At 45.0% G+C, this 15,878-nt stretch overlaps 1 protein-coding gene across 2 annotated transcripts in view; it reads right to left on the minus strand.

The window, feature by feature from the left end:
• The window catches only part of CNKSR3 (CNKSR family member 3), a 66,211-nt gene extending 50,931 nt beyond the window's left edge, over window positions 1-15,280 (minus strand). The window contains exon 1 of one of the 2 annotated variants that reach the window (XM_033144032.1): window positions 15,165-15,280. In XM_033144032.1, the coding sequence (XP_032999923.1) occupies window positions 15,165-15,216 (52 nt within the window). In that variant the 5' untranslated portion in view covers window positions 15,217-15,280. Of the gene's footprint in view, window positions 1-11,935; window positions 11,956-15,164 lie in introns of those variants that run through there. The other variant, XM_033144033.1, reaches the window with a different exon arrangement.
• Between the last annotated feature and the right edge of the window lie 598 nt (window positions 15,281-15,878).

The raw sequence follows: 15,878 nt of genomic DNA on the forward strand, positions 1-15,878 counted from the left end.
TTGCAGCAAGCTGATTTCCAATCAACAGCAATCCAAGCTTCAATGCAAGCAGCACAACAGCAATTTACCAACCCTTCAGCACCTCCAATGCCAATGCAGATTCCAAGACAAGAGCAAAGCCAAACAATGATGATCCAGATGCCAGGACTTGCAGTACAGAGCCAACAACCTTATGCTCCAACTTCAAGTCAGCCATCTTGTCTTCATCCAACTTCAAGTCAGCCATCTTGTCTTCATCCAACTTCAAGTCAGCCATCTTGTCTTCATAGTCAGCCATCTTCAAGGCATCCAGATGTCAAAGACTCTTTAGCACCATCTAGTGGCTCATCATTTGGAAAGCATCAAGAAGATTTAAACTCACTGATGCCACCTACAGATCCAACAGCAATGCAGCCCATCTGCAGAACCCAAGCTTTGGAAGCAGCTTTGGGACAAATAGACTTTAGTGCTGATCCAATGCACATCTTTCCAGTGATTCGTGCTAATGGAGGACAACCTGCAAGATATCAAGCCATTCCTTTTGAAACACTACGTGAACTGCGAAAAGCCATACGCGAAAATGGACTTCAAGCTCCTTATACTAGAAGTTTACTTGAAGGACTGTCCACTAGTAGACTTCTGCCATCTGATTGGAAGTTGATTCTTCGCACCTTCCTGTCGCCTACAGATGCTCTTCTGTGCTGCAAGAGTGGAAAGAAGTAGCAGCCAGACGTGCAACGCCACTTACCACAGAAGATATGCTCACAGGATCAGGACATTACTCCAATCTCAATCAACAGCTAGCCATACCTGATGCTGCACTTGTCACCATAGCAGACATTGTAGTCAAAGCTTGGCGCAGACTACCCAATCGCACAGATGCTAGCTCAGTATCAGGATTCGCTGCAGTTAGGCAAGGTCCAAAAGAACCTTATGGGGATTTCGTGGATCGCCTGATTGTTGCAGTGGAACGCCAGATAGAAGATCGTCATGCCAGAAACATGCTGACAAAACAACTTGCCTTTGAAAATGCCAATGATGACTGCAAGAATGCCTAACAGCAGTTGCAGCTCGTCCAGATGCCACATTGACTGAGATGCTACGCGTCTGCCAGAATGTCGGTACCCACTCCTACAAAGCACAGCTCTTGGCAGCTGCAGTACAGATGCCACGTCAAGACAGCTCTACGCCAGTCAAGAAGTGCTATGGGTGTGGAGGCGATGGGCATTTCCGGTCGCAGTGCACAACAACGCCAAGGCCTTCTGCCAAGCCGCCAGAGAGATGTCCCATCTGTCAGAAAGGATTTCATTGGGCGAATGATTGTCGCTTGAATCCACAAAACACATCACCTACCTCATCTCCAGTTCAGGGAAACGGTTCTGCGGGCCGCGCCCCGGCCCCGGTAAAACAATAGGGTGCAAGTTCAAGAACATCATGAAGGTCAACCATCCCAGAAAGGTGAACAACACTACTCCTTATCCAGGTCATCAGGAAAAAAGAGTGATCCAGAGAGATATCTACTCTTCAGATGTCCAGAGAAAAGATGTGACCTCATCAAGCATTCAGGTTCCAGAGGTTTCATCATCTGCCTTACCTATTCAAAGGGTTCCAGTAGAGAACACAGCATTCAGTTCACCTTCTGCTGACCGCCCTTCAGTTCCTGCTGATGTTGATCCTGCTTCACAGCAAGCAATCACAGTCAAGCCTCTGATCGCAGAATTGCCTTCAACGTTGAGAAGACATCCTACTGAGATCAATCTCGCAACTCCTGAGCTTTATTCATCTTCAAATCAAGGTCAATCTGTCATTGAAGGACATTTGCCCTTGATGAAACAGCAGTGTTCAAGTTGCAACCCAGCTGATGATCACTTTCCATGTGGCCAAAGAATGCAAGTGAGTGAGCCAGCTCCCTCTTGTGGAAGCTTAAGCATCACTCCAGTTAACAATGTCCACACCTTTGTGTCACCTCCAGCTTTTAAGCTCAGCCTGCCACAACCAAACAACTATCAGGAACAACAACTTCTACTGCCTCGTGTCAAAGAAGAAGTTCCATCCTGCCAGTTTGATGCACAACTGACTGAATGCCAGCAGGTTCAACAGCTCTCAGCAACTTTACCAACAGAGGAACCTCAAGTTTGCCAACTCAACGCCAAGCAGCTTCAGAGTTGCCAACTTCAGCAATGCAAAAAACCCGAAGCCAAAAAGATGTCTTCAGACACTGCTGACGAAGAACAAGAAGCTTCTTCTGTCCCAGGTATACACTCGTCTTAACAGAGGGACTGTTACTTTTCAAATCCATGGTTTGCTCAGCAATTGCCAACATCCATTCGTGGTCCATTCCCAGACACCTCAATTTGCCTTATCCTGCCTAGGATGGATCGCCTCCCTGCCACAGTCACACTGACTGCAGGCCTAGTTCGAATCACAGATTCATCGCAGTTGCTGATTCCAGGATTTTCAACTGTTCCTTGTGTCCTAACAAAAGGTTTGGAAATTGCCAGACTCTATTTGCTTACTTCTACGCCTACAGCTCCTGTAGACTCTTTGCCTCCTCAGACAGCAATGGCGCTAATCAAGATTACAGAAGAACGCCCTCATCTCGTCTTAGAAATGGGTGGACGAAAGATCAAGGGTCTTCTTGATACAGGCGCAGATGTCACAGTGATCGCCAGAAAGGATTGGCCTGACCAGTGGGCAACGACTGTCACCCAGGAAGTCTTCGGAGTCGGAGGTTTTCGAACCCGCCCCACCAGAGCGTGCATCCGATTACCTTCCAGTCAGACTCAGGCTCCATGGTGCAGCTCCGTCCACTTGTTATGGATGTGCCTATCACCCTTTGGGGTAGAGACTTATTGTCTAAAGCAAGAACTGTTATCCACACTCATTTTTGATGTGGGCCTCTGCATCAGCGCCAGTTCATGCACTTCCACTCACATGGAAGGAAGGACCCCCTGTGTGGGTCGACCAATGGCCGCTGACATCCGAGAAGCTCGTCGCAGCAGAGGCCCTAATTAAAGAGCTCATTCTCTCTACAAGCCCCTGGCAAGCACTGTTACAAAAGTGCATTGTTCTTTTCTGCATTGTTCACATCTATTCACTTTTCCTTTATTCAATGATCCAATCGCCAGCCATGGACATTCCTTGTTATGTTCAGTGCTGACTTGGCAGTGGTTGATTGAAAAACTATAACTCCCGGCGGAACTTTAGGTTCTTTGGCTAGATTCCTGTTTCTTAATTATCCTCTATATACCCAGCATGCTGAGAATATCCAACTCGTTGTCTGAACACACCAGTTTCTCAAAGCAAAGGACTTGTTTCTGTTCCTTAAGAGGAAGTTTCTAAAATTTGGCCCAGCCATGGAGAACTACGGTTTCCAGCTGCCCGCCTTCGTTTGTGTGTTCAACCTCTACTCTTCAACAAGACGTTTCTACAGTTTTGTCCAGTTAGGGAGAACTACGGTTCCCGGCAATTTTTGCCCAACGTCCTGTCAAATGCAGCAATTCTTCAAAAGTGCTCAACTAACAGCACCAGTTGAGTTCTGGGCAGTTTGCCTTATCCTCCTACTACCTAGGCCTTTGTTTGCCTCTGGGCGGCCTCTGGTTCCTGGCTGCCTGGATTTGTTCCAGTTTCACTCTTTCTCACACTCACTAGCAGATCACCATGATTTGCTTGCTTAACCTTCTTTTCCTCTACAGATGTTCCTGTATCCCTCGTATGCAGAACTTCTTCAGAACCTTTTCCTGTGTTCCATTGAACTTTCCCTGAGTTCCAGGATCGTATAAACCTGAGTAGAAGACGACCGGTCAACTCATTCATCGTCTTCATCCTCCTCTCCAACACCATTTTGCAGTTCTAAACCTGTCTTGTACTTTATATTGTACTTGTAAAAATTGCACATTTACCTTTGTATGCTTCTTGAAATATCCGCCTCGCATGTTACATTGTGTTTTCCTTATAGCTTGATAATTAATGATATGGATGTTATATATGCAAAGCTTTTCTGAAATGGTTTCCATTTAGAGCGTCACAATTTTGATGATATGGAAATGTTTATGTAAGGTTAAAAACATTGTCTTTGTGCAGTTCTAGTCATAGACATATTCATACATATATGTTTTATTTCAATAATCCTAATCTCCACGTGTGCTTGCAAAAGTTGTAGTTCAAAATGGGAACACTTATATGCCTTATTTGAAATATTTCCTTTGGTCAAAGAATTGGTCATTCTCGGATTTGTTCAAGATATATGGTCAAGTCTGGTGGCGTCCTACCCTTTGGTACCCCTATTTCTTTGAAGAATACCCCCTCTATGCTACCTTTGGCAGTAAACCAGGTTCCCAGCTTTTCCCTTCACTCTGTTTCCTGCTGTTGATGGGAGCCCCTTATGTAGTTGGTTTAAATCCCATCTCGTTTCGCTGGAAACCCTTGCGTAGATGGTTTAAATCCTCATCCTGGCTGGGACACCTTTATGTAGGTAGCTTAATCCCCTCTTGTGGCGAAAACCACTTGTACATAGGTGGCTTAAATCCCCTCTCTGGAATCGGACCCTAGTTTCCCCGTTACCTGTGGTCGATGTGGTAAGGCCAGAATCTAATAGTTCCCTCGATTCTGTAGCCTCAGAGCCACAACCCTTTTATGTTTCCTTATCCATTTTCCTTAGTTCCAAATAAAAAATTAAAAAAATGGGGGAGGGGTCTGGGTAGGCCATGTACCCCAGCTCTAGTTATACTTTAATTTGGGTCCCGGATCGGGACTCTACTGTATGTTTGGGCAGTCGTTATCCGTTATTTTTAATTTTGGACCGTATCAGGTCCTCTCTGTGTTTGGGGAGTAATTTGTTGTTTTTACGCTGCACGCGAAAGTATACATGCTTATGAGGTGATTTGTTGTGTTATACTACCTATGAAGTATTTATATATGCCTAGAAGGTTTACAGTGTATCGGATCGATCATTTTTTATGTTCGGCTAGTGGTTTGTTATTTTCATGACTTTATTGCTACATTATTGTACAAGTATTTCCTCCTATGAAGGGGGTGGATGTTGATAGTTTTGCTGGTGTTTATATCACAGTCTTGATGTGGACACTGTCAGCACTGTTGACGCTTTGCCTTTTCATGTCGAGTTCTATATCGAAGCAAATGGTAATGTTTGTGTCAAGATAAATGCTTATGATATCTCTAATTTTTTTTTATATAACTAAATCAAAATTAATTTAATTTAAAACAAAAAAAGAAAGATGATATATCGGAATACGTTTCACGGATCCGCCATGGATTCATAATTAATTGGTTATTTTATGGGTTTTTCAAGGTTTACTTTGGTATAATTGCGCGCAAAAGTGAAAGTGAAAGCATGATGAATAGTGTGATTCACTTACAAGATTAATCCGCCTTTATTTTGTAGATCCGGTCATGTTCAAAGTTTGTTAATGAGCGTTTAAACTTGCTTCCCGCCCTTTTGGAGGGCAGCAACATGATTTTATTGGTAAGTACTAATGATGATGTCACGTTTGTTCCTAATAAAAGGCAGAGGCACCCCGCTTAGGAAGGAGGAGTAGCACGAGACCGCACGTTCTTCTTATGTTCTTTAGTTGGGTTTTAGTTGAAGTCAAGTTTAGTTTAAGGGGCTAGGAGCGGGCTGGACGGGTTGGGATGGGTTTTTCTTTAGTTAGAGTTAGATCGCGGAAGATCATTCGGTTTAGCCTTAGTTAGGTTTTCTTTAGGTTTAGCCTAGGGCTAGAATTGCGGAAGATATTTCGGGTTTTAGTTTATTTAGTTAGCCTCGCGGAAGATTTGGGCGCGCAGGGTCTTTAAGCTTAGGAGAACTTAGCTTAGGGGACGAGGCCTAATGCGGGGTTCTTGCCGAAGCCACTAAAGATACAACCGGTGTCTGTCTCCTTTGGGGTTAAAGGGGGGAGTAAAGTAAAGTAAAAATTTTATTTCTTTAAACTGGTCCGTCTATTCAGAGTCAGGGTATATATTTTATTTCACGAGGCAACTGTTCATTAAAGAAGGCAATTAGGACTCACACTTCATCGGAAGTCGTCAATTGGCTTACTCATCATCCTTCAGGACTGTTGAGGCTTGGCCGGCGACCTTGCTCAAAAGCACGCGGAACGCTGGCCATTTTCCCCGCAACTGGTAACTCGTGCATAACCAATCCAAGGCCGTGCACGAGGAGCTCCAGCACCCAAACCCCGACAGTATCTGAAGAAGTGTGCATGCACACGAAAGCTCATACCAAGAACAAACTCAGTTGGTCTCTAAGGTGCTACTGGAAAGAATTTCCTATTTTGTTTCGACCATTTTGGCAGGCTGGGAGGAGGACAACTGTGATGGGAAAGATGGCACTGCATTCAATTGTGGCCTTAATTATTTTCGTTTTCCTGGTTATAATGCCAGCGTTTCTATCCCAATTTCTAAATTCCTCTAACAATGTTGTACCTGTTGTAATGGAACTGGGGTGCTTTTTTATCAATATACCACCATGTCATGCTAACTTCTGAATGTTGGGAAAGATCTGTATGCCAGGATACCCCATCAAATTTTTGTCAATGCAAACCTTGCAATTTTCAGAGTTAATCCCTCAGTCTATCTTGGGTATTTCATAGAACCATTATTAAGCTAGAAGCAACCTAGGGAACCCCTAGGAGGTGACCATCCAGCTTGTTCTGTTTATTTCAAGTCTTTGTTCTCAAATACTAAAATATTCAGAGTTTCACATGGGTGTATGCTCTCTCAGAAAGTGAAAACCACTCTGCTTATTTACATTCATTTGTATTATTGAACCATTTCGTTCCTGCCCTAACTTCTCTTGCTCATGCAATTTAGCTCATTTGGATTGCACTAAAACTCAGGGTAAAAAAGAATCACCACTGAGCAGAACAGGCTATGTACACTTCCACAATGGAATGTTGTGGGGATTAAATAAGAATGCTTGTGCATCTCAGAACAGCTATGTGAAAAGCAAAACCCAAACTAACACTAAAATACCAACAGTTCTTCCTCTTCTACAACTGAAAAGAATTCATCTACTTCATCCTAATAAGTGGGGAAGCATCTATAAAAATGAAGCTAAGAAAAACTGGGAGGTGCGACTTCAGTTCAATAGTGTTCTATTTCAATTATTTAAAAATATTAAATCTGACAACATGGGTGGTTGCCTCTATTGGGAACTGAGATGGATAGCTTGAAAGAGAGTCCCTTCAAAAGCATTTCCTGGCCTATTATGCAAAAGCCCATTCAATATATTTTTAACCTCCACAAAACAAAGGAAATTCTTCTGCAGCAGAATTAAACAGGCCTCACTTTCAGTATTAAAGAACGGAAACAAAGCACTGGAGAAGTAGGAGTGTAAAGGCACCCACGCAATTGGACTTGCATTGTTTAGTACCTAGCAACACTACTTAAATACTCTTAAAGTAAGCATTAAGAAGAGCAGAATCTTCAACAACAACAACAACAGCAGCAGCAGCAACAACGTCTAGTGCCTCATGTGGCACTTAGTTCTCTTTCTGTGACCCATACAGTATATGTTTTGCAGTTTGACAATGAGCCATATGTACCACATGAGAGGCCTTTCACAGTTAAGAAAACATTTAATTTTAAAAAGCAGCATATTTTTTAAGGAAACAAAGGTTTTGTTTTGTTTTTTAAAAGTTGATTTTCAACACTATAACAGTAAAATTCCATCTAAGTAGAATGGTTTGCATTATCAATGACTATGCCCCTCCCTCCAGGTAATTCAAAGCATCCCTCCAAAATGACATTTGAGAATCAGGTGGCTGAACCTCATCTGCATTTATGTGCACAAAAGGGGAAGGACCGGGTCTCTAAAAATTAATCTTCTTTCGCTTGGAACCCTCGCCCTCTGAACCAGACAGAGCCACCTGCCAAATCCGCGTTAACCAGCCTTCCAGACTGCACAGCCTTCTGGCAATTTCCCATGTCGTGCCACCTCCAAATGTGCAGCTGCCAACAAGTGCAGAACTAGCTCTCCATAATCCAGCCAACCAGGCCCTTTACAGAGCCAGCAGGCTGCAGTGGTTTAAGTGTCAGACAAGAACTGGGCAGATTCCAGCTTTAAATCCCCCACTCAACCCTGAGATGCGCTGGGTCACTTTAGACCATGGGTTGGCAAGCTTACCGGCCAATGGGCCAGTCCACGCTCCGTCAGTCAGAGGATGGGCCGGAGTGTGTGCACACACACGCTCTTCTGGGTTGGAGGACCGCCCGTGCGCACACGCTATTTCCGGCGCTTCTCCGTCCCGCATGCATGTGCACACACTATTTCCGGCCCACATCCGCACCGCACTGTGCCAGTAATAGCGGGGGGCAGCAGGAGTCGCCATGTTGGGCCTGTTAGACGAGCCTCGCGCACCGCTACCGGCCCATGGGCCTTAGGTTGCCGACCCCTGCTTTAGACCAGTCATTCTTTCTTCTTCTAAGCTACTTCACAGAGTTGTTGTGAGGAGAAAAAGAACCGGGGTGCAGTGCAGAGAAGGTCCAGGTAATCCAGAGCAAAAGAGAGGTCTGCTCATGAAATAAAGGAACAGAACAGAGAAGAAAGATGATGACAGATTACCCTGCATCCAAGACAGGTCTTGAGTTACCTCCCTGACAGTTCAAAATGCATTGCAAGGTAAACCTCACTGAAATTGTAGCCTTTCACTCGTGCTATTCTCCCATCACACACATTGCGGGGGGTGGGGGTGGGACTGGGCGACTCCCATGGTCTTTTCCAACTCTACAATTCTATGATAAAGGCTTTATCATGATAAACAGTCAGGAAACAAAACAGAGATCCACCTTACATGCACTAACAGATGACAAAGCTCAACTAAAAACACCAGAATTAGAATAACAGAATTGTGGAACTGTAGAGTTGGAGGGGATCCCGGCTGAGGGTCATCTAGTCCAACCCCTGCAATGCAGGAATCTCCTTCAAAGCTTCACACCTTGAGAAGTACACACTCCAAGGCCCCCCTATTCACATCATGGGGTAGAAGGATGTACTCTGGCACCTCCCCACACTGTACAGAGAACATCGGACGCCCCATGTCACAATGGAGAGGAGACCCATTCTATGTCCCAATGCCAGAATTGCATATCTTAGGAACCTGGGCAAAGATCACAGCTCAGCATCATTAGGTACTGCATGGGGCCCACACCAGAGCACTGCTGACCTCCAGAATCCCCTGGCTCTACTCATTCTATTCTTGCTTTCAGTTGCTGCATGGTGACCTGCCCTCTTAAGCAAGCCAGAAGCAGCAAGTGGAGGGAGCAGGATTATGGGCAACATCAGAATGGGGAAGAGCTATAACAGGTGAATCTACCTGTGCTCCAGCCTTCTCTTTGTGTGCTGATCATGGAAATCATAGCCCAACAACATCTGGAAACAGGAGCTCTAAAGCCAATAAAAAATTGTGTAGCCAAGATAGGACTTCCTCTTACAGCCACAGCTAGCTGGACCTACCTCATGGATGCTTGAAGGTCACACTGAGAAAAGCCTTGCTCCCCTATCAGTCCCTAAACCCTTATTCCAACCTCTCTTCAGAAGACACTGAGTTCAAGACCAAAGGAGGCCCCTTTTTTTGCTCCTACAGGGGCCCATTTCAGTCTGGATGGGCATATCATACACAGCAAGAAGGCAATAATGACCATTTCAGCAATCATTTAGCACAGATAATGATTTTAAAATGCTTCAACTATGCAAGCTAAAGGATTTTAAAGAACATGCACACATCTTTTTAAATGAACATTTGGGGACGGAGATTTATGGTACTGTAGATAAAGCCATAGGGAAGCGGGTGGCGCTGTGGGTTAAACCACAGAGCCTAGGGCTTGCTGGTTGGAAGGTTGGCAGTTTGAATCCCTGCAACGGGGTGAGCTCCCGTTGCCCAGTCTCTGCTCCTGCCCACCTAGCAGTTCGAAAGCACGTCAAGTGCAAGTAGATAAATAGGTACCACTCCGGCAGGAAGGTAAACAGCGTTTCCGTGTGCTGCTCTGGTTTGCCAGAAGCGGCTTAGTCATGCTAGCCACATGACTCAGAAGCTGTATGCGGACAAACGCCGGCTCCCTCAGCCTATAGAGCGAGATGAGTGTTGCAACCCCAGAGTCGTCCGTGACTGGACCTAATGGTCAGGGGTACCTTTACCTTGATAAGGCCATATAATTGCACCAAAGTTTTTTCAAGCGGTTGTCAGTCTTAAGTGTGCATTTAGTTCAGGCACAAAATTTCCTTCAGTCAGCAAAAAGGTCTCCTTAATTTCCATGGTCTTCAGATGACTGCAAGCTAATTGTGCCTTGCTTTTTAAATGTGAAAAAAGCACACAGATTAACATCTTCACCCAGAAATACAGCTAAGCCCATATGGCGCAGATCAGGCAGCTGGGTTCACAGAAAAGTTTGGCGAGCTTTTGAAAAACATGGACACCAAAGCAACACATGCTCCAGATTAGCAATTGTGAATGCAAAACAAAAGGATGGTCCTTATTACAGAGTAATTATATTACAGAGTGCTCATTATCAGCATGCACCTTGACAGGAGATACTGAACATGCAAAAATGCAACTTGCAGTCTGCACACAGTAAGACTTAACTTTAGTATCAACCATAGGGTATTTTTCTGGAGCAGACCCTCAGTAAAACAAGCCAATATAAACTAATGCAAAAATTAAAATGAGGTATGCTTGTTTAGAAAGTAAACAGTGTCTTTTTCATGTTTGTGATTCAACTAGAGGCTATGTTTGTTGGAATACTTTTTAAAAGAACATGTTTCAAAGGGCAGCATATTTTGGCACATCTTGGGGGAAAGGGGGGAGCAGATGAACTTTGGCAAGATATGTCTTTAGTTTTTCCACAAAACAGCAAGAAAGATATAGCCACTCCCTACCATCAATCTCCCCTATTTCAACATTCTTTAAAACATTTTGATTGTCATACAGTGTTAATTAAACAACATGTGCATACCATTGCATTCCTAGAAACGCCCCCACAAATGTTTTTTTTTAAATAATAATAATAATAATAATCCTCAAAAGTGCGAAATGAGCCCGAGAACGTTCAGAAAATGCCTCCCTGTCATGCTCTCACTCCTATCAGATTGTGCATAAATGCACAAGTGGTTTAATGGGGGGGGGAATATGCCAATTTATCCCACCCTCCTCTGTCTTAGCACAATATAGGTGGATGTGGATCCTCCTTAACTTATTAAACAGTGCCTGCATTGTCTTTTGGAACCATTGATCACAGACATTTAGGATTCCTGGGTACAGCTGTGGGCTTTTGCTTTCATTCATCAGGACCTGGAATGAGACCAAACGGAACAGGCTGCCTTTAGAAGGTGGTGGATGTCAAAGGCTTTTTAAGCAGAGGCTAGTTGGCTATTTATCGAGGATGCTGCAGTAGTAGTGCATCTCCTACATTGGCAACCGACTGGACTAGATGGTCTTTGAGGTTGCTTTCAACTCTGTTTCAATGAAATGCCACCCTCTGATGTCTGACTTGGGTTTTCACTATCCATAGATGCAATCTTCTGAACGAAATACGTTTGATAACTACTAGCTCCTATTTGAGCTTCATTGCAGGAATTTCTACCTTCTTCAGAAGAGAATACCATAAAAAGAACAGCATACCACATCGATCAATAGAAGTTATATCATCCCATTCCCCCCACAAGCCAAAGTAGGGACTTTACAGCTCTCAAATAATATTTCAAGTTATTGTTCGACTAGGAGCAATAATGCCTAGAATGATAGATTTTGTCAAGCTCTTTTAAAATATATATATTCTTCCTCCTTGCCCTCCCTCTCCAGGGGAGCAGAAATAACATGATTAAAATGTAGAAATTTGGTTGGAAATAACAGCCTAGTACAGCACTGCCAAAAAAGGCAATTTTTCTTGGCTATGGATTAAAAATGAAACTTAACACCAAAGTGATTATTGAGCTACTTACATGCTTTTAAATGACATGTGTGCTGTCCAAAAGCAATGAAACAGATTAGCACGTGCCCATGAAGAGTTTCCTTCTTTACAGCCCACTGCCTTATTACAAACTCATCAGGCAGGAGGTAGCATTAGGGAACCTTCTGATGTTCAGCTGAGAGGTCAAATTTCACACTGAGAGCACAGGGGAAAAATGAATTCTCTAGGAAACAAATTCCTCCTGTTCAAAGCACCACACATCCAACAGAAAGTTAAAACCAGTAACTGTGGCAAGGCCAGGCCTTGATTAATTAGGGGAAGCTCAGCTAGAATAAATGGTGAAGCACTAAATCTGAAAGAACAGGCTTGTACATTTGTGAGATTTGAACTGGGAACTGTCATGGTTCCATTTTCAGGGACTACACAACACACTAGCTCTCAAAAGAAAGTATTCCATAGGTCCTTTCTACTAACGAACTCTCCAGGACAGCATCTCTCTTAACAAGTTTGGGCTCCCCTGCTTAAATAAGTCACCACTTCAGCCACGGCTGAATGCAGCAGCTCTTGTATAATAGCTCACCAATCTTAATGGATCAGTAACATTTGCATAATTCATGCCTACAGTTAACTTGCATATTCAGCCTTCTGAGTTGCAAAACAATGGCTTCTGAATTTAGAAAGCATGTACAACTATGCTTCAGTCTTCACAGCAACAGTACTCTCTAAGACAGAGGTGGCCAACATGGTGTCCTCCAGATGTGTCTGGACTACAACTCCCATCATCCCTGACCACTTGCCATGCTAGCTTGGGCTGGTGTTACCAGTAATTGTAGTCCATAACATCTGAAGGGCAACACTTCCCCATGAGCTGCATGGATAATTTCCAACCTGGACACCATTTTCATTGGTTCCATGAAATGTAATATGAATGCTGCCACTTTGAAATGTCAAGCTGGATTCAATCCAATCAGTATCAGGATACTGAACATGCAAATGTAGCTGCTTCCCTGAATAAAGCATTATCTCAGCCAAGGAGAAAATACCAATCTAAATGTGAGACTGTAGTAATTAGATCTTCATTGAGTGCCATACTTAGAGAGTATACTTCTAAGATTTGCTAAGAGATCTTTTTTCTTAATGTTTTCAGCAGCAAATTAGCCATTCAGAGAGAGAACAACCAAACCAATCAATCTGTTATTCACAGCTTGAAGTCAATGTAATTGAAATAGATATATTTAGGCTCCCACTCATGCCTTCTTTACTAGATGATGCAAAAAGCAGGAACGTGTATACTTTACTAGCAAAAGGATAGAACGAAGGGATAAAGTTCAGTTCAGTTCACACACAAGGTAAAAGCTCTCTGGGTCAAAAATCTTTCTGTGAATGAGGCTTAGCTGCCACTGATATCCAGGCACCTGAGTCAAGACAGGAAAATAAAACCATGAGAAACTAGTGGAAAGAATAACAGAGAAAGGCCCCTTCTCAGTAAGAGATCTCTAGACAGATTAACACCACACACCATCCCTACATTTTCCGCTTACAACCAGTCTTCATATTCTAACAATACTTCTTCAAGAGTATGTGATAATAATTATCATAGCATTTGGCTAGTGAAATAACTTATTAATACAAATCAACAAAAAACACAACCCTTCTAGACCAGATTATCAACAGCGGTGATTCTCGGAACCCATAACCGCAGTCTCCTATTACATATAATATATTTTGGGCAGGGGTGGGGGAAAGGGGGAAAACCCGCCATTTAAAACTGCCAAATGGGAAATCCAGTGAGTTGGGAGAACCTAATTTGCACTGAGTATATTTAAGAGCAGTATAAAAGGGAGGTGAAACACTTTGAATGACCGTGCCATACCATCACCCAACTAAATTATAGGAAGTAACTGAGCACTCTGAACAAAAACCAGAAGCCAAGCTGGCAGAGAAAAACTTATCCTGTGCACATTGTGTGCATCCAGTTGTATTCCCACCATTGGTTTGGGAAGCAATGTGCACATAGTAGCCACAAGCCTAATCTATCCTGTATCAATCTTGTGCTTTCATATCTAACACTGCATTTTGAGTTTTCCCTCAAGCCAGCTTGATCCAAATTGAGAAAAGAATGACCGAGTTGCCTTTTAAGCGGTAAGGTGGGCAGCCTATCACGAAAGCAGGAGAGACCTTTAAAAGCCTTCCTGCCAAATTGTAGCCCCTATAACCTAGCAGACTGTCTCATACTTCACATTACTGTACTGAAAAAGGTTTCGGCTGCTAGGAATTTTTGGAAGGAAAAGTGTGGGGTCATTCAGAGGGTTGCCAAGTAGATAGTGGACTCTTAGGTTGCACTCCTAGTCCCTGGTGAGAAAATAAGTGGAGCTGGATTGTTGTAGCACAGCCCTATCCGTGTTTGTTCACCGGCACATCCTACTGAGGCCTCACTCCCAAGGAAGTGTGTGTGCAGTCTTGCTGTATTAAGCGATAGCAATCCATATAATGCCTTGTATAAATAAAGTCAGCCACTAACGAGCCCATCTGTTCTTCTGAACAGAAACCTGTGAAGTGCCCGGATAGGCTTGATTTATTTACACCAATTATTGCACGTAGAAGACCTTAGCGCCTTTAACTCAGCTTGTGTTCAAGCAGAGATTCACACGACATTCACAAATCGGTCACAAGACCGTCTTCCTCTTTAAAGACCAGAATTTATCACTGCTCCTCTCTCCTGAGGTCACTTCTTGGCTCTTCAAGCAGCCTCGCCGGGAATACTTGAAAGAAGCTTGCTCTTTGTTTGTGTGAACGCAACACACCCCGTGTATGTCCGGCAGGAGGGGGAAGCGCCGAATGCGACGACCTCTCCCAGCGCAAGCTGCAAAAACATGCCCAGGGCCGCGGCAGAGGCTTGTTTGTTGACACGCGAGTGGCTGCGTTGGGCTCCTGAAAGCCGTGTGTGTGTGTTTGTTGTGCTAACAGCCGGGGAACTAGAGCCCGCCAAGCACTTTTCGGATTAAGAGCGGCAGCTAATTGCAGGTATGATCCCTCCTGAGGAGGCAGCTTGAAATAAAGGGGACAGGAGAGGAGTTTGAAGGCGGAGAACGAGGTGAAGAGGGGCAGGGATTCAGGAACCCCCCAAGTTAAGAGGGAAAGTTTGAGAGGAGGAGGAAGAGAAGCGAAGAAGAGCAAACACTGCGCAGGGGGGCGAAAGAGAGCAGCGTGCCTCTCCCGCAGATCCAGGCTGGAGGAGCAGCCGAAGCCCCGTTCCTTACCCTTCGTCCACTCCACTACTTGCTTAGGGCTCCACTTGGTTACAGGCTCCATCCTCCTCGATCCAGCGCTCTGAACCCCCCCTTGGCGAGGAGAATCTTGGCTTCTCTCTCTCCGCCCCCTGCCCCCCCCCCGCCCAGCCGGAGATCCCCAAATCCAGCAAGGCAAAGCGAGCGCCGCTCCTGCCTGCTCCGCTCTCGCTGCTGCCCCTGAGCGCGCGGGCTTCCCCCTTTCCAGGCTCCCATCGGGAGCAGGCAGCCCCAGCTCCGCCCCCTTTGGCCCGGGCCAGCCTCTCTCGCGCGCGCCGCCGGCTCCACCTCCACGTGCTCGGAGCAGCGCCCAAGCGGCGAAGCGGCCCGGGCGGCGCTCGGCTGGCAGCAGGCTGGTTGCGAGGCGCTTCTGGGCCGCCGCCGCCGCTGCTGTGCCCCCTGCAGGAGACGGAGAAGCGCGCGGCAAACTTCGCTTGGGTTATCCAAGGGCTGCTGGTGTTCTTTCTTTCTCCTCCCCTGTTTCTTCGCCCTCCCCCGCCGCCCTCTTTTCAATCCTGAACGCAGTGTGGGAGCTGGAGCGAAACTCCAGAAAAAAAGCAGCCCAACCCAGACCGGCCCGTCGCCCTCGCCCACGCAGGCTTAGTGATGCTCTCAGGCGGAGCTGTTTTGCGATAGAGCTGGAAGAAGTGGCCAAGTGCGCGCATCACAGCTGCCGACTTCAAAAGG

The sequence above is a fragment of the Lacerta agilis genome, chromosome 3, assembly GCF_009819535.1.
Source record: "Lacerta agilis isolate rLacAgi1 chromosome 3, rLacAgi1.pri, whole genome shotgun sequence".
Classification (NCBI taxonomy): domain Eukaryota; kingdom Metazoa; phylum Chordata; class Lepidosauria; order Squamata; family Lacertidae; genus Lacerta; species Lacerta agilis.